At 25.8% G+C, this 19902-nt stretch overlaps 1 protein-coding gene across 1 annotated transcript; it reads left to right on the top strand.

The window, feature by feature from the left end:
• Positions 1 to 722: 722 nt before the first annotated feature.
• LOC145831740 (uncharacterized) lies at positions 723 to 6418 on the top strand. The gene is made up of 6 exons (XM_082939063.1): positions 723 to 893; positions 1776 to 2049; positions 2715 to 2863; positions 4422 to 4532; positions 5177 to 5467; positions 5756 to 6418. The coding sequence occupies exons 1-6, from the start codon at positions 784 to 786 to the stop codon at positions 6129 to 6131; spliced, it is 1311 nt and encodes a 436-aa protein (XP_082795189.1). The 5' UTR covers positions 723 to 783; the 3' UTR covers positions 6132 to 6418.
• Positions 6419 to 19902: the final 13484 nt, after the last annotated feature.

The raw sequence follows: 19902 nt of genomic DNA, 5'->3' as shown, positions 1-19902 counted from the left end.
AATAAATATAACAAATAAAAATGAAAATAAAATGAAAGACTAGATATCTTTAGTATTGTGGATAATAACAAGCTAAAAATTACTTGGAAGACTTTGTACTTAATATCTAGAGTAAATCTACTGAAACTGAGAACATACTATAAAAAAGTAGTATATGGAGGTGTATATACTTAACCCTAGACATAAATATATAAAAGAAAAAAAAAGTTTAATATAGGCTAAAATTTTTATGGGTTAAAGTCTTATGCTTATAAAAATGTTTGTAATATAAATTAAGATTTAAGATTCGTAAATTAAAGTTTATAAAGTGATGCATAGAAAAAAGCAAAACTATATATATAATATGAAGCAACGTTATTTGAAAGGTGTTTTTGTTTTTTTTTACTAAAAGCTCTACAAAAACCTAGCTAGTTTACTAGTCAAAAACTTAAATTGCAAAGATCAGTGTTTTTCAATGTTTACACTGGTCAGAAATTTTTCTTATTATTTTTATTTTAATTCTATAATTTTTAGTATAAGTATTGTTGGCTGTTAACAATTATTTCTGTACTAAAAATTATTTTTTCATAAAAATTCTATATTTTTCAGTAGTTTAAATAGCAAAAACTTTAAACAAAATGAATCACAATACTGTAATTTGTTAACATTAAAGATCTTAAAAAGGTTTTAAAGTAATCTTTTTTTAATTATTTTACTTTTAATCTTTTCGAACAGCTAAAATATTGATAAACTTAAGTGTATTTAAAGGAAAGCAGCCTTAAAATAAAAATCACACAAGGCAATATGATTGGAGTACGAAGTAACAATATGAACTCAAAAGCATTGATATTGTTTCTATTTGGTTTAGCGATGATGTTTTCTATATTTCAAGTCATTATTACACCTATGCCTAAGTAAGTTATTAGATGTTGTACTAATAAATGTTTTTTTTTCATTTTTAAGTTTAAATTGAAAAACTTAAAGCTATCATTGACCTACTGTACTTGTACAAGATGATTTATTTGATTTATTTGAAAGCAAACAAGTTCGCATAATTAAATTTTATTTAGAAGCTCAGTGATCTGTTTGTTCAGAAAACAAAACTACATTTATGATATTAAAATATTTTTTTTTAATTTTGTAAAAAACACATTATTTTAATGCTTTATATAACTACATGGCTTTAACTTCATACAAAGTTAAAAAATTTAAAAATGTTCAATGTATAGCTTTAATTCAAATAATAAATAATGTTATTTTTTCACCTAGTTTAAAGTTGGCAAAATAATAATAAGATATCTATAGTTAATATATATTTTTTAATGCATGTAAACATAAATTTTTTGTATATCTTTTCAATTTTCAATAAACTTGAAATAACAATTGTTATACTGTTTAACTGGTTTATAAAATTAAAAGACATGATGCTAAAGTTTTTAATAGCCTCATTACGTTCTTTTAGTTTACTTCTTGACTAATTTAAACTTATAATATAGCTAATCTAAAATATTATGAAATCATATTTATATAATCAATGTAGTAAAATAAATAATAAGTAATAATTCATAAAGTGTTAATTATTACAATGTAATTTTTATACATTAATAAATGTTTATTAATACGTTGTAATTTTTAAAACTCATCAAAAACCTTAAACATACTTTAAATAGCAGCCAAAGTTTGTTTTGATACTTAGAGAAGTCTTAAAACTTCGTGTTAGCACTGTTTATAACCGGTTACCAAGCTCAAACCTTTTCCTAGTTTTAAATACACAAACTCAACATTTTAATTAACAGCGAAACGACACGGGAATTCGAACTTTTCCAGCTTCGCCTGCAGCAGCTCGAAAAGCAGAAAGGCGATGATTTTTTGAAGAACAAACTGATTCTGAGGCGGACTAGCGCGCAGGAAGAACTCGAAATTCAAATGGAAGCAACGAACGAAATTAAACTGAGAGGCATAAAGGAGCTTCCTTCGCAATTTAAAGTTTCGCAAAACGAAAACAGTCAAGTGTTGGAATACGAGTTTTTGAACGTTCCACTCAGGGTGACGAACGCGTACGGTCTGCTGGTTAGTTTTACAATTGTTTGCTTTAAGTTTTAACGTAAGTTTTCGTATTCTAAATGGCATATTTTGGCTTGCATAGCTTTTTTGTGTGAATTTTAATAGCTCTTTTGTGATTTTTGACAGGTACAAGCCGCAAACTTTTGTATAAAACTTTTTTACAAGCTCAGTAAACAGTAAACAATAAACACGGAAAAGTTTTTTGTAAGCAAGAGATTTATATCTTAAACAAATAGCTTCTTTAATACTAAATCAGATTTCACAAAACGATATATTTTCGAAGTTTTGTATAAATATTTACTTTTAGAAATTTAGGCGTACAGAAGATTGGAATTTTAAGAAAATTTATTTATATCTAAATAAAATAAATTACTTGTCATGCTATAAATTTTAAACTTTAGGTTTTCAAGCTTAAAGCAAAGATTATTGTACTTAAAGCGTTTAGAAATAGAACAAAACACAATTGTTACAACTTTTATTTAAAAGGGTTGAAACAAAAATGAAAACAACCCCAAAAAATCAACAACCAAACTGCATTCTTGTTAAAGCATTATTCAATTGATGCGTTTATTTTAAAATCATTTGACTAAGGCTTTACAAAAAATATTTCAAGTAAGGAGCTGTTGTTTAATTAAAGTACTACTGTTTGACAAAAACCTAATATTTTGCAGCATACTCGCAACCTTCAAGGACACACGTTCGCAGGATCTTTCATGAAAGGCGCATTGGTTATTTTTGTAAAGTCGGCGGCTGATCATGTCTTCAGAAGAAAGATCGCCCGCAGCACGTATGCCAGCATCAAAGATGTGCAAGGATGGAAGTTAGTTTGGTTTGCAAGTTACCGTGCATCGAACACGTCTTTAGTTTATCACGTGTTTATTTTGCTAATTTTCTTACAAATCTACACTTTTTTATCAAAAAAGCTTATTTGTATATCAAAATTTTATTGATCAATTTAGAAAAAAATAGAATTTGTTTAAGACTATGAATATTATATGGTTATATAATGTTTGTATACATAAATTACTTTAGTAAACATTAAAAATCGTTTTAATTGATAGCTTATTTAAAAAGAAGACATCTATGCAGCTGTTTTTTGCTTGTAATTTAATTTAATTTAGAGGAAAATGTAACTATAATAATTAAAAGTTCTTTTTTAAGGTAAGAACTGTACAATGTACATATTTCTTACATATCCAATTAAAAACCTTTATTGTTTCATTAATCAGTTTTATTGACTAAAAATACATAAAATATCAGTCATATGCCCACAGTTCTATGTATAAATAAAACTTCAGATGTAAAAAATGCGTAATACTTGTAAAAAGTTTAAAACATTGCATCAGCGTAGTATCTAATTAGATATTGTATGAAAATGATAATACAGCAGAATAATAATGCACCAAAGAATACTGTAGTCTTCTTTGGTGCAGTAAAATTTTCATTTTTAAACGAAATTTATTTACTCAGAGAAAATATTTTACAGCTAAAATCACAACTTTTTAATGGAAGTTTATCACAACAAAACATTAGCTCTGCTGCTTATAGTTCACTAAATTTTCTCTTTTGTAGAAATTTTAAGTGGTTCTAATACCAGCACAAAAGAAGTTTATAAACTAATTGTTTGGATAGATATTAATAAATAAAATTTCAGTAGGTTTGACTAAGATTTTTTTTTCAAGTTGACCAAGTTTTAAAAATTTGTTAGCAAACTTTACATATTTAAAAGTGACTCATTAATCTAACAAAATTCATACTTATCTGAGTTTAAGTTATCTAAAAAAATAAAAACAATTATTTTATGCTAAACTGCTTGCTATAAAAACACACACTCTTCAAGCCTGTGTCAAAAATTTTTGAACTTTTAAGTTTTTGTTTCTAATAAAGTTGAGTACTTAATTTCTTTATTTCTTATTGATGAAGTAAATGAACGCGTTTACTCTTTTCCCTAAATCTCAGAGTATTTTTTTATTTATTTATTAGCAAATTAAATACAGTAACTATATGGTTTAACGTTTAAAACTTTTACAAATGAAAGTATTAAGCATCGTAGTTAATTCACATACACGTTATCTACAATATTAAAGATAACTTGTAGCTAATTAACTAATAATTAATAGTGAATTGTTTTATAACAGTTTGCATAGCTTTTATTGTATAAATGTAGTTACCCAAAGTTCTTCCTTACAATTTTTATTCTATATCTTGTGTTGAGTACGTTTAAAACTAATTTCCACAAACTTACTGAAGAATATTCTATGAGTTTTGTTGTAAGATGTTTAACTTTATCAGTAAATAAAATTATTGTCAAAACTTCATAACTTTGACGTACAAAATAAGCACGTTTCACAAACGTAAGTTTATATTTGTTCAAACAGAATAGAAACAGTGTTTGTAATGGGCGAAAATGAAAACTTGCAACACGAAATAAACGAAGAAAATAAGCGTTATGGTGACATACTACAATATAAAGGAAATGATTTGCCAAAGTTTGTTATATGAAGATATTCTAAACTATTTCATTTTAACTAAGATAATCAGTTTTAAGTGGGCGAAGTTATATTGTCAATAAAAGTCTATCGGAATATTTATATAACGTAATTATAAAAAGAATTTTCACAAACAAATAAACGTGCAAACTTTATGCATAGAAAAGTTTTCGTAGATCACATAAGTTAATAAATTTTAATATATAGGCTAAAGTATAAAAATAATGTAAAAAAAGTTAAACAAATTGTTTATTTTTGTGTTTATTTTTTTATAAATTATAAAAACAGTACTAGAAGTGCTAAAAATGTTCAATATAAAAATTACGATTAGACAGCATTTATTTTGTGTAAAAAAAAAACAAATTTCTGACACGTATAAATAACATTTTAAACACTGTTAAAAAGTTAAAAACTTTGTTTATTGTAGTGTTTTTTTAATAGTTTTTATAAAAATAATACTAGTTATGCTAATAAAGTTAAATATTAAAATTACATTTAGAAAACAAATGTTTTGTTTTAAAAAGACTAAATATTTCACAAAACAAAATATTAGACAAAACAATATTTCAAAAGTGTCTAACTTTAACTTTTCGAATGCATCAAATTTGACATAAAAAAGCAGACCTCTTGTATATTTTTATCAGCGAATCCCTGACGAAACACATCGCGTGCCTCCAGTGGACCGCCAACACATTGCCCAACGATTTCGTCGTCGCTTTCACGTCAGATGACGTCATAATCGACATCGGTTTGCTGCGCGATCACGTGGACAAACATTTGACGACGGTGAAGCCTCCCGACCGCTTGTTCGTTACTAACAACGGAGACGGTTCGTCGATTGTGACGAACCAGAGGCAGTCGGTTTACTGTTTTGACAAGTACAGGGAGAAAGACAAAGTAAACAGGAGTGCAAACAAAGACAAGCTTGTCAGCAAGTAGGTTGTTGAGAGTGTTTAAAGTAGTTAATCAATTTGTATTATTAATTTGTGGTTTAACACTTGAGGCTGTTAAGATATCAGTTTTTGGTAATTAACAATTTGTGTTATTAGTTGTAAGGCTTGAAAAACAAAACCCAAGTTTGTGCCTAACATTGTTGATATATAAATTAGCCTTTAACTTAGTTTTCTATTCTAATCTACATCAGGTTTATACTATAGTAGGACTAAGACAAAACATAAAATCTCTTTAAACACAAGCTTAAATGTAAAATTAAAATTTTTTAGAACTGACTACGGTGGTGACTTCTGGCCTCCGCACTGTCAGGACGGGTTGTACTTCATGCCAGTTTTGCTTGCCAACGACATCCACCAAACATTACTTTTTCTGGTAAATTCCCCCAAGTCCAGAGTTCCGGTGGAAATCCTGATAACGGGCATAGTGAGAAGGCTTCTCGGCCGAGGAGATGATAACATTCAGTGTTCGTTTGAAGATGTGCCGAATAAAGATGCGGTGGCTTTCAAACGCTTCCCTGATCTGTCGAAAAGTCTTGTGAGAGTAAAGGAAGAAGACAGGGTTTTGGAGTTGAAAATTTTTGAGCTATGGAGCAATTGGTATGAGAAGCTTAAAGGCGTATTTCACGTGTATGTGACTTTAGAATAATTTTTATTAGTATTTGAGTATGTTAAAAATATACGTACAATTAAATTTAAATTTAAAACCTTAAACAAAGTTCAAAGTGTTGAAAGATAATTTCAATTAGTTTTTATACCATTTAGTGCAACTTAGAGAATTTTGTTTCTATTTAAGATTTCATTGTGCCTAGCATCGCTTGTATTTGTAAAACTACGTGTTTTATTTTATTATATTTTTGCATACAACTAGATTCAAGTCAAGCTTTAGTTTTAACCAAAATAACTTATAGCATGTTTTGAGTTTTTTTAATAAATTTTGCTTTCGATGATTTACATTAGTTTTTATAGCTAGAAAGCTAGATATTTTTTGTTAGCAGATGCTTTTAAATAAAAGTTGTTTCAATTTGATATACTGAACGTAAGAATGGTTTAGAATATAAAAATCTTTTTTTTTTAATTTCAAGTAAATAAGTTTTCTTTTTTAGCGTAGGTTATAACGCAAGAATTCAAAGTTGATGATATTCCTTACATATAATGCTTTAACATTGATAATTTTATCTCAAAAAAATGCTGCCTCATTTTTTCTTAACGAAATATGATTTATTTTGTCATTGTTCTAATATTAAGTTTGGAATGCATACTACTACGTGGAATTATTTTTCTAACGAAATAAACTTATTTAAAAAAAATTCTTTATACTAAAAAATATAATATGCTTTTTATAATAATTTTATGTCTGTAAATTAAAAAGAAACCTTAGTAATATACTTGCATTATAGATTAAGTTATCTTCTTTTCAATTTTGAGTATTGTTTCTGTTTCAATAGAAAAACAAAAGTTTAAGGTTAAAATTTTAGTTAATACAGTCTCAGGTAGTATATGCACTTGAGAAAAATAACTTATACTCTTTATTGTACAAAATAAAGAGTACTTCTTGTTTTTTTGACTTTTTTGTTTCTCGTAATAAAGTCTTAAACTTTTATTTAAAAGCATATAATAATCCTAGATTTATTTTTTTACTTTTAACTAAAAGTTTTTGTGTTAGATATATTGATCCCTCGTTTTCTTTTAAATAATTCTAAGTTTAGCAAATTCTAAATCTATCAGCTCTATTTAATATAAAACTTATATTTGAACAATCACGTCATTGTTAATATTGTTTGAAAATTTTTTTGTGCTAGCTTTAATCTTTTCTTGATACATTAAAAAAAATTTGAAGGTACGTACTAAACTATAGAAATTGATAAGACATTAAACTGTATCCGTGGTGAAAACCGAAATATTGTTTAATACACCTAGGTCCATAGATTAAACTTTTTGAGCTCTATTTTGCTGTTTGATAGACTTTACAAAATAGAAAATATTTGTTTCTTTTTTTGTTGTCAACTTCGCGTTTCAGTGAATCTAAAAAAATTACAAATATTTTTATCTCACAGTGAAAACCAAGCAGCTTAATGAAATTTACCTTTAATTACACATAATAAAACATTTATTATTAGGTTGTAAAAACAAAAAATGTTTGCTAAAAGTAAAAAGTTAATTTGTTTATAGGCGTTTTGCTACTAGCTTTTAAAATATCAGCATAAAATATAAAACTATAAAAATAATAAACTGAAGAAACTGAGTTCAAAAATAAATGGTCATGATTAGATTGATTATAAATCAATAATACTTTTTTTCCAATAGAATTTTTGTGTAGACGTTTAATTTTTCTTTTGATTTGCTGATAGGTCTATTTTTTTAATATCAAGCAATTATTTATAGTAAGGAAAAGCGGTATGAAGTTTTAGTCAATTTTTGAAAAAAATTTCATTCAATGCTGATAATTGGTATTATGTTACTACATTTGCCTAAAATTAAACTGATTAAAGCTTATGAAAAGTAAAATTATTCATTTAACCTGATTAAAACTTGAAAATGATTAAAAATTAATTGCCTTAGTGCTTAAAAACTGGTTAGATATTTTCAAAGTGAATTATTTTTTTTTTTATAGAGCAGGGATAGTCAGCCTCTTTTAAGTCGCAGGCAGATTTTCCTAATGATATTTCTAATAACTTTAAAATAATATTTATACAAATAATAACTTTTGCTACTAGTGATATTACTTCCGCGGCCTGCGGTTTTTAAAAATGCTCTCAATAAACAATAAAATAACATTAATGTAATACAAAAATATGATAAAGCTTAAACTGATCGTAAGTAATTATTTATTTAAAAACCTAAATTGTTAACAAATATCCCAAAAAAAACTTTTATGTTAGTATGCTTATAGCTAAAAGGTCCACTGCAAGCCGCAGTCTCGCTTTTTCTCTTTTGCGTGCCGCATCTAGCTCGCCAAATCATAGTTTTAGCTCTATTTAAAGTATTTTTCGTCATAATTTAAATTAAATCTTATTTAGTAAGCTACTACGATAATATTTGAAAAACTCCTTATATCATTAAGTTATCTGTTATGATTTATTCAACAAAATTTTAACTGTACTTTAATATTTTTTAAAGCTATACTATTATTATGACATATTACAACTAACATTGTGCTGTTTTAAATAATTAAAACATATTTCTTAGAAACAAACATTTTATTGAAACATAGGAATAGAAAATCATCAACTAAAACTCGTACTGTCAACAGTTATACACACTTGCAAGACGTTTCAATCATTCACTAAATATTGTTTCCGACCACGCGGTAAATTTTCTATCATATGCAAAGTTGCTCCGTTATAAACAGGAATTTTGAAGAAATTCTGCTCGTCAGGAAACGGATTACCACGGATGTTGTTAGACATCCCTGTTCAAATTGCCCTGCTGAAAACTGTTCACTTGCATCCCTGTGTCAGCAGAAACTTGTTCCTTGATACCAGAAATTGAGGTCAATCGGTTAAACCTGTACCTTACCGGCGTTCTTTCACCGTTTTCAAGCAGAATATTGACATAGAAATGTGCCCAGGAAGACTTTGCTCCGAGCTTAAGCACGAGCTCAAATTGTTTGTTACATAAAAAATGTCATTATTTACTAACGCTCTCATACCAGGAAATGGAAGAGGTTTCTCTGGATAGCGAAACATATTCTGGTCTTTGACAGGTATACATGTATCCTTGTTCCTTGTTCGGTTACTTTTTTTAACTGAAGTACGGTAAAATGCTGAATGGAAAATTTATATGCCAACCGGTTTTCATCCAAGTTTATGAGAACTCGCATTTTAACTAACCTTCAAAAACTATGAACTGTTTGTTAGTGCAAATGTAAACTTCTGAAAAATCTTAATTTGTACTTGAATTCAAATATATTTCTCTTTCGGAATAAAACTAAATAACTAAAAAACATTTTAATTCAATTAGTTCTTCATCGTTTATGTACAAACTTTTAATAAAAGTTTTTAAACTGCTATTTATTTAAGCTTAAAGCACATTTCAGAAAAAGAGATAATCAATTTTTTTTATAGTGTAATATTATTTTTTGTTTTAAGTTTAGTTTAAATAAATACTAAACTAACTAACATTGTTTTTTGCTTAATAAACTAGTTTAAAAAAAAAGAGTAGAAGAATTTCGATTAAGTATCTAAACTTTTTTTAAATGTTTGAAATATTGGTAGAATATTTTCTGAATATGATTTTTTTGGTACTTTTTTGAATGTAGTGTTTCCATGTATTAACAACTTATAATACTCTATGTTTAATATCAAACTTTTTGTTTTATTTCCTAACAATTCCAATGTACTATTAATATTAAAACAACAATTTAATAATTAAAAAAAAAACATCAGTCTATAACTCTGCAACAATAACGTTTTCTCGGCAAAAGCGAGTGTTTTACATCAATAGTAATTTTAGCTGCCTCGTTAACATTAACTTTTAATTTACCAAAAAAAAATTTTTTTTGAACAAATTAAAGAAAGATCCATTTGAAAAGCCATTACAAAGGCAGCAATAAAAAATGCAACTGTGAAAAGCAAGAGGCTCGAATCGCCAAGCAAGTATCTACCACAGAAATATCACAACAACAATCCAACCATGTCATCACTGTCTTCTATGACTTGATTACAAAAAAAACCTAACAAAGTTTGTAATGAAGAAAGCTTTAAACATTTTTAGAAATTTATTTATTATAACAAAAGACTAACTTTTAAAAATTTTAAATTAATGATATAAAATCATTCTAAACTTCTTAGTTAAAAGGTTTAGAACAAAATGAAAAATTTAAATATATTATAGCTGATTGATATTCCGCAAAACTTTGTTTTATAGTGTTCAGCTTTAGTTAAAAAATTAGTACAATATTTTGGCTTTTTGGTATATGCTATACAATAGTTTTAATTTTTGTTTATATAAATTCAACTAACTTTAAACAAAATTAAATTTACTAATCATTAAGAAGTTTTTTACATAAAACTTTACTTAACAACTATTTTCCTTAAATTTTAGCAGTCTACTAATACCCTTAATATAAATTTATTTTTAGATTATACTAATTTAAAGTGCTCATTTTCGAAAGTAACTTTTTACGATTTGTTAAAAATAATGAATACAAAGTGTCATTCATCATAATTAGATTTTAAATTCGTCTCCAACGTCACAAAAAATAGTATCACACTTAAAAACTACTAGGCAAAAGTTTCAAACAAAATAAAACAATTTAAGATCTATTTCAGTTAAAATTCTGTGTACATTTTACAGTTAAAAGCAGTGAAATTAGTAGTATTGCCATGAAAGCACAAAACAACAGTCCATAATTAATTTCAGCGATGTAGTTTATTTTTGAATACATTTAAGCACTCAAACTTAAAAGATATTCGTAATAAGTCTGTATTAACCTGTACTTTGGTAGAACTTTCAATTGTTCAGTATATTTACAAAAAGTGTGTAAATAATTTATCATTTTTTGTAGTTAATTAGCTCTATTTGTTCACAGTCAATTGTCGCACAAATACACATTCATTATAACCAAAAAATAAAATAAAAAATCTAGCGGTTTTCAAACTTTTTTTACAGTAAGTGTTTCAATATTTAGTGAATGACGATTCAAAAGTAGGCAAGTGTTTGCTATTCATAGAAAATTTAAATTTAAGACAACCATGATACCAGTTGATAAAAAAATGCGTAAATGAATGGGATCAAAATCTTTTACATAAAGTAATATTTCTTCGTTTACATTTAGATTCTTAGCTTATATAACAATTAAACGAGACAAGATATTAAACTAAAGATTAGATAGCTTAAACTAGAAAAAAAGCTTTAAGTGCTAAATTAGTTAGTATTCAAGTATGTTCCTATTTAAAAAAATTTCAGGTAGGTAATTAATAAATTATCAAAAACTCAAGTTATAGTAACTATCATACACCTTGTTTGAACGAATGCGAAATGTAACGAGGACAGATCCGGGGTCAGCAGGCATTAGGTGGTCGCGGGCCAAATTTGGAACACAATAATGTTCGCGGGCTGCAACTGTAGCTTTATTCAAAACGTCAGCTTTTTTTCAAGTCTCCTTCCAATTATACCTATGACTTTCTTTACTCTTTGTGTCTGATCACAAAACATCTAGTGTAAGTTTCGATATATCTACCGTAAATTGTACCTGTATTTTTTGTTTTATCTTTCTTACGATCTTAGCAAGTCTAGTGTAATTCTTTAAAGTTTACATACTAACAGACAGTACTTTTATCCTTCATGGACCACAGGCCTCAGTCTGTCAATCTCTGATAAAAAGCTTCCTTTTGTAGTATACAAAAATCATCATTGTATATATTTCTAATAGTCACTAAAGGTTTTTTTTTCAATAAGTTTGACACTATTCAAAGTATCTACGATGAAATATATTATAAGAAAGTTATGAAAAAGAGAAAATATATTAAAAAAAAAATAATGGGTCAAAGATTTAACATTAGATGCAAAAAAAGAACGACATCAACTTGCTTTATCAAAGTCTAAAAATTAAAATTAAAAAAAAAAGCTCTGTTTATCAACTTCAGTTATTTAACTATTTTAAAACATTATTTCAATCTTTTTATTTTTCAACGTTTAACAAAGATTTATATAAATATTTTTGATGTTTTGATAAATATTGTTTTTTTTTTCAGTTTTAAGTGTTTTAAAGTTGATAAACTACTCTATACTTATTTAAAAAGTTTTGTGAAAAGAAGTTATAAGTGTACTAAATAAAGATGTAAACAAATAGGTTAGTCTTACAATATAAAAAAATAAAGAGCTTATCCGAAATATACCCTAGTTTTAATGTATATCAGTATTTTAATTATCTTTTAAAGTTTAGTAGCTCTTTGTCGCTGTTTTAATGCTGAGCAGTGGCTTTATTCACATAAACTTCACTGGAATATTTAAAAAACGTTAAGTGTAATTGAAACTGAAGTATTAATTTCATCCAATTTTGCAAACTTATCAAAAACAAGCTATTCATCACAAAATATAATCAAATGAAAGTGCTCTGCACGGTGCGTCACCTTAAAACATTGAAACATACTGTTTTCTTTTATTACTGCCTATTTTAAAGTGTAGACTTCTTTAACTGGTCAAAGATAATTAAATAAGGAATTTTAAAGTTTTTTTCATTGATAATATAAACTTTCTGCTTCTTATCTAATATCGAACTAACAAATTTGCCTTATAAATGTCATTTGCAAGATGTTTAATGATTGATTTAAAGCAACTAGAGAAAAACAGTAAATGGTCTTTTTTGAACTTGATTTAGACTCTGCTTGATGTTATTGTTCGTCTGTTATGAAGTATGGACTAGATTTCTATCTTTAGTTATTTTGTACCGCAATATAATTTGGGAGCGGGTCTGAATAACACAGCGTCATTTTGGTACGGTGGGTCAATTTTGCACAGCATCACTCTAGAACGGAGGGTCTTTTGAGGACGGTGTCTATTTAGCACGATGGGTCACTTTAGCACAGTGGGTCACTTTGGCACAGGGCATCATTTTTACTTGGTGTTATTTTAACACGGTAGATCACTTTTGCATAGTGGATTACTTTTGCACGGTGCGTCACTTTAGGACGATGGATAACTTTTGCACGGAGCGTCACTTTTTCAATACTTTATTTAATTTATTATTTTAATTTCGTCAATTTAGCACGGTGGATCATTTTTGCATGGAGCGTCACTTTTTCACGGGTTCAGCTTATCACTGAGCGTCATTTTTGCACTGTTTTTTGTTCTTCTACTTTTGCTTGAAGCGTCTTAACAGTTTTTCTTTTAGACTGAGCGTTATTTTGCACAAAAAAAATCTTTTTAAATCTTTATTTGAATTTTTTTTGATAATACATTTTTAATTATAAATATTTAGAATTCTCTATTGTATAAAACACGTGTTTAAAACCTAAACTAAAAAATTAAAAGTAAACACAAAATATAATCGTAAAAATTTTTAACTTCATTTAATTTTATTTTTTTTAAATTTAGTTTTAATTTTTTTTTGACACCAGTTACAAAATTTATATAACAAAGTTTAATAAAAAACATGTCTAAAAAGATCAAGCTTACTTAAAAAAAAATTCGAACATGTAACTAGTTTTACTGGTATGAGCATTTAAACAACTTATTGTTTATTCAAGTTATTATCCAGTTTTATAAAGTTGAAATATTACAAACTTAGAAACATAGTTAAACTTACTCCTGTTATTTTACTTTTAATTATATTATTTTAAGTTTTGATGTTAATTATTTAAACAAAAAACTTGTTTTAACATTTTAAAGTTATAGTTGACTGATACATTAGTTTTAAAAATACTTTAAAATTTAAGTAGATAGAGAACATAAAGCAATCTTGAATTACTTTTTTTAAGTTTCACCGCTTTTCATATTTATTTATTGAATAAAAGCCTTATAATGAAAGTGTTGCAGAAATAATAAAACTAAAATCAAGAAAGGTGTAATTCAAGTATTTATAATTAAAAACAAACGTTAAAAAATTATTAATTGCTGCAAGAACTACAATAAAAATCTACATAATTTTTAGAATTGATACGTCTTAAAAAAATACTGAGTTAGTAAACATACTAAATTATGGATTATTATCAAGTTAATGCTAATCAGCTTAACAGTTTTGTTGACTATTTTTAGTTTTGTTTTGCCTTTAAATATTCAAAAAAGTACTAAAAACAAGGAACTCAGACTTTAAAAGATAATTAAAAGTTTTAATTTTCTTTTCAGCAACCTTTTAAAAATAAGGTGTTTTAAATATATGTTATTTATAATTTTTTTAATTAAAAATCCGAACGAAACAAGTTTGTTAGAAAACTGAAAAAGCAATTATATTTTGTGTTGAAATTTGTTATTTAAGAAAAATGACTAAAATTTCCTTTATTTTAGAACGATTTTGATGCTTTTAAGTTGTATTTAATTTTAATTTTCAATACAGATTTCACTATAGTGCAAATTATTAAGTAATTACTGTTATTTATGGCTAAAAAAGCTCTCTACCAACTCTGGTTAGATGTTTTATAACTCACTAAGGCTTTTAAAGTTGCAAACAAGGGGCTTCTACAACAGTACAGTATAATAGTATTGCATCTGCCCTGCTTAAGTTAGGATGCAATTAAACTCAAAGACTTATTCTGTAAATCTATTTAAAAAAGAAAACAAAATTATTTATTTTATACCTTTATTTTTAATTAATTGTTTCAAATTCTGATTAAATTATTTGGACTATCTCTAATTTAGTATAAGATTTAATTTATACTGCTTTGTATTTGCTACTTAAATTTTAACAGCTAATTGTGGAATCACTTAGGTGGCAGTTAAAACATAATTGGATTGTTGTTATTGTTGTTTTGTCCAGAACGTCGGCAGCACTGATTGGGAATTTAAACTTCATAATTTTCCTACACTTTGTTGTTTTTAGTGTTGAGATTTTAACCTTGTGAGTGTTTGCCAAATGACGTGTCACCAGAGGTTTTTTTCAATAAAGGGTTAGGATTAGTTTTTATTTTGGTTAGTTAAAAATAAAAGTTTTGCATTTTTTGTTTATTTATACATAGAATTAGTTTTATTTTAAAATTTAAAGGTCTTTTTTTTGATGAATTTAAAGATAGGGTAGGTGCAACAGCACAAGATAAGCTTAAACTAACTCGCTTGAACTTCAGAAAATGTTTATTGTTGCAGAGGGGAGAGTGAGTTCTTCTGATGTTTTTCTACCTAAAAAAAAATAAAATAATAAAACTTTTCTAGAGTGCTGTAACTAAAACTTATTATAAAAAATAAATAATTTTGTAATGTAAAAAAGTTTAAGTTTTTAAGTTTTTATAGCTTACTATATTCTAAGTTGAGTAATTTTCTATAAGTTTAGTTGTATATATATATTTTTTTATAAATTAATGGTTATAATTGTTTATATAATCAATTTGTAAACTGAGGACTTTGAGCTGTTTTAAAAAACAAGTTATTTTACTATAAATGTTGCCACACACTCAGGACACTCAGGATATTTTGAAGTTTTTAAATATATCAGGATGACTCAGAATAACTCAGTATATTAAAATAAAGTTATATTCTAGTTTCAACATTTTTCAAAAATCTCAGGACAGTTTTTTTTGAAGACTTTGAAGGATATTTTTCATTATGGTAAAAAAAAACATCAGTTTTACTCTCCCTCCTCTACAACGATAACTGTTAATTTAGTTACTTTATTTTCAGCGTTTTGTTATTTATAACCAGCTTTGTCATTTGTAATTTATAACCAAAAAAACTTTTTTTTAAGGATTTGAAAAAATTCAGGATTTTTCAGGACAGTTTTTAGTAACTCAGGACAGAAAACATGGGGAAACTAAGAACTCAAGAAATTAAAAAAAAACTTTGATTTATGAACAAAAATCACTAAAAAACTTGATAAATCCTGAAATTTAAAACAATTTTTAAATACAGGGTTGTCATTTACCTGAAAAGCTGGAAAAACCTGGAATTTGACAATTTATGCAAAAAATTCTGGAAAAACCTGGAATTTGAGAAATTTTGAAAAATACCTCAAATTTTGAACAAAAATCATAAATATAACCTGGAAAAACCTGAAATGTTAACAATTTTCACAAGTTCATTAGTAAAATTTCGATTTGATTCAAAAAATCTCTCATATAAATAAAAAGTTTTTGTCATCATTAAAAATTTTTTTTCTTAAAAACATACTTAAAGAAGGTGCAGAAGTTTTACTGTAGAGTTCTTTTAAAACAAATTAATATACCCAATAAAAAGTTTAATTAAAAAAAGATCAAGAGAGGATATTATGTACAATCTTTATGGTAGGTTAACTATATCTCAATATCAATTGCTGTTGCAGCAGATAAGAGATTACAGCATCAAAAGTATAGTAATGGAAAAGACAAAAACACATCAAAAGTAGCTATTCAACTTGCGGAACAAACAAAGAAAAAGTAAAACATCAAACTGTATAATCAACTTAAGTTCCTACAAATTTTCACCAAGTGAAAGATCAGCATTGATGTTTGGTTTTAAACGAAGCATAATGCCTAAACATATTGATGAAATAGAAACTAAAGCTTCAATTGAGAGTCCCAAAGAAGTTTTTTTAAAAGAAAACAAAACTCTGAATCATGACATGCTAGAAAGTACCACAAAGTTTATTTCTGAGAGCAATAAAGCATAAGCAACCAACACGTGCAGTTCGTATAATGATTTATTATCTTCAGAAGCTTTACAAGTTAAAAAACCAAGTTTGAATGGTCAACTTGGTCCTGATAAAGGATCAAGAGTAACTATTAATATGTTTAAAAAATCTATTTTGCTTAAGTATTTATAAAAAATCCATTTTTGTTAATTATTTGTCGTTTTAATTAGTTGTTTTTTTTACAAATGATTTAATTTCACTCTATTTATATTATGTATAGTTAACTTGTGAGTGTTTAGTATTTTTGACAAGGGAGTTTGTGAATTCCAAAAGCGCTTAAGTTTTTAATAAAGTTTATGATAGAAAAAGTTTTGTGTCTTGCAATAAAGTGGTATTTAATTATATTTAAATAAGCTTTACAGTATCTTTTTAAGGTTTTTACACTATTTAACACAGTTTCTTACCTTAAACTTTACTTTTAAGTAAAAATAGACCCAAAAATGTGTGCTTTTAAAAACCTGGAAAAAACTTGGAAAATCTGGAAAATTTTTTGAAAAAACAATTGGCAACCCTGTAAATATTAAGAAATGAAATTTTTATTACACAAAAAATCTTTCAAACAGCTTTTTTTTGTTATTATTAAAAAAAATATTAACAAACATATTTTAAGTAGCTTTATAGTTTCTTATCAATGTTCTTATATTAAGACAGTTTTTTAACTTACACTTAATTTTATACTAAAAACAGACCAAAAAACTTGTACTTTTAAATCCTGGAAGAAATTCAGAAAACCTGAAATAAATTTCTCAAAAACCTTTGGCAACCCTTATTTCAGTTATTTTTATAGATCTTGAATGAGGTTTAGTTGTTCCAATTTCAGTATATTGATATTTCATATTCAATTTTGTTCAAAACAAGGTTGACACTATTTGAGTCAAAAAAAAAACTATCCCGAGTAACCAAAAAGTTTCCTGAGTGATTTTTACTGACCTGTGTGTTCCTGAACTTTTTCAAGTCCTTAAAAAGGTTTTTTAATCAATAAAAACCAGTTTCATCCAGAAAATAGTTTATAAAATTACAAAATAATAAAACTAATTCAACTAAATGTCTTTCAAAATCTGAAAAAATTGACCTTATTTAAAACTATCATGAGTTTTATATAAAAAAAAAATTAACATGAGTCTTCCTGAATTTTTTATAATTCATAATATCCTGAGTGTGGCAACCCTGTTGAAAAACTGATTTTTGTTGTTTTTAATTGTTTTTGCTTACCATAACTCTAAGCAGCAGTTGTTCTTTTTAATTTTACAAATTTTATACTTGTCTTAAATGTAAATTTAAAAAGTTTTAAAGGAAAGTAAAAATATTTATTTGTTTATAAACATGTTTGATAAAAAATATATTTCATGTTTGTGTTGTTAATCAACTTGTTAAAAATTTTCTTAATTAATTTCCTTAGATATGAGGTTTTTTTTTATTGCTACACATTTAAAATATAATATAAATAAATGCATTTGAAATTAAACTTAAGGTTATTTATAACATTTTAAATTTTTCAATAAAATTTAAAATGACATCAAAAGTAGCAGTTTAATAGACATCATTAATAACAAACAAAATTAATTTTATTTTTTGCCCTGGTATAGAAGGAAAATAGAATAAAACTAAAATGTTACTGTGAAAAGTCTAAAAAGTTGTTGAACAACTGCTTTAAAGTCATTATAACCAATTTTATAAAATTTGTTTAAGATTGTATTTAAAGGATTTAAAAAATATTAGGATCACTCATGATAGTTTTTTTTGACTCATATAGTGACAATCCTGGACAAGTTTAAAAAATTAACTAAATAAATACCTGAAATACTTACAAAAGCCTGGAATTTTGACCAAGTTTTTTTACTAAATAAAAATTTTTAGATAGACAATAACTATTTTAATTTTTTAAAATTTATTCAAAGTTTTCTAAATTATGAAACACATTTTAAGTAACATTGCAGTAAGTTTTTATTATTTCTTTACTATGGATAGTATTTTTTTACCTTAAATTAATTTACTACTAAAAAGGGGCAAGAAAACTTGTAGTTAAAAAACTATAAGCCATTAAAGAAATTTCTCTTAAGCCTGATGCAACCCTGTACAGGGTTGCCAAAAAATTTCTGAAACCTGGAAAAACCTTGAGCTTGACAATGTAGGCTAAAAAACCTGAAGTTTGAAAATTAAAAAAAAAAAAACCTAAAAAAACTTAAATTTTGAACAAAAATCACTAAAAAATCTTGAAAAACCTGGAATTTTAAACAAATTTTACATTTTGTAGAAAAAATTTGACTTGACGCAAAAAATCTACCATATAAATAAAGTTTTTTAGTCATCATCAAAAATTTTTTTTTATTGAAAAACTCATTTGAAGTAAATTTACAGTATTGTTTCTATGTTTTTATACTATTGAACACAGTTTTTTTTTTACTTAAACTTTACTTTAGACTAAAAATAGACCAATAATGTATTATTTTGAAAACCTAAAAGAAGCTTTGAAAACCTAGAAAAAATTTGCCAAAAAAATTTGGCTACCCTGCCCTGTATAATATTTCATCAAAATTGATTTCAAAATATATATTGTTACTATAACAATCAAACCAGAGTGGTGTAAAAAATAAATCTGATGAAGAGGATTCAGAATAGTTTATAGTTAAAAGGAATTGTACAAGATATAAAATTCATCAGTTTAATTTTAAGATGCATTTCTAAAAACTATATTTTAATTCATTTTATAAAAAGTATTTCTTATATGTGTTTTTGTACACTAAGTTTTACTTATAAAATATATTATTACTTATTAATTAATAAAATGATAACTATGTTTTGAAAAATATTTGGTTTTTCTTTGTAATTTTGTTAACAAAATTTATCCTCATACAACTTATATAAATTTAAAAATAAAACATTTTCTGATAAAATGATGAATTTGAAACCATTTTTTACATAAATTTATCTGTTGAATTTATAGAAATATTTGCTGAAACAATAAGGTTAAAAACTATTGACTTAATAAAAATAAGTATATTATAGCCCTTCAATTAGAAGTATATATTATGTTGGTACCCACTAAACTAAAAAAAACATTTTTGTTTCACAAAGTGATGATATAGATGAAGTATGATGAAAAAATTATACATCATCCTAAATAAAAAACTAAATAATTACTATTAGATTTTTTAAATTTTTC

The sequence above is a fragment of the Thalia democratica genome, chromosome 3, assembly GCF_965202585.1.
Source record: "Thalia democratica chromosome 3, ktThaDemo2.hap1.1, whole genome shotgun sequence".
Taxonomy (NCBI): Eukaryota; Metazoa; Chordata; class Thaliacea; order Salpida; family Salpidae; genus Thalia; species Thalia democratica.
The sequence above is the reverse complement of the archived record's forward strand: the minus strand, read 5'-3'. Positions and strand labels throughout refer to the sequence as shown.

Coding starts and splice junctions, on each gene's coding strand:
- LOC145831740 (XM_082939063.1), top strand. CDS start 784: ATGATTGGAGTACGAAGTAACAATATGAACTCAAAAGCATTGATATTG. Junction 2,050..2,714: donor CGAACGCGTACGGTCTGCTG/GTTAGTTTTACA, acceptor AATATTTTGCAG/CATACTCGCAACCTTCAAGG. Junction 5,468..5,755: donor AAAGACAAGCTTGTCAGCAA/GTAGGTTGTTGA, acceptor AAAATTTTTTAG/AACTGACTACGGTGGTGACT.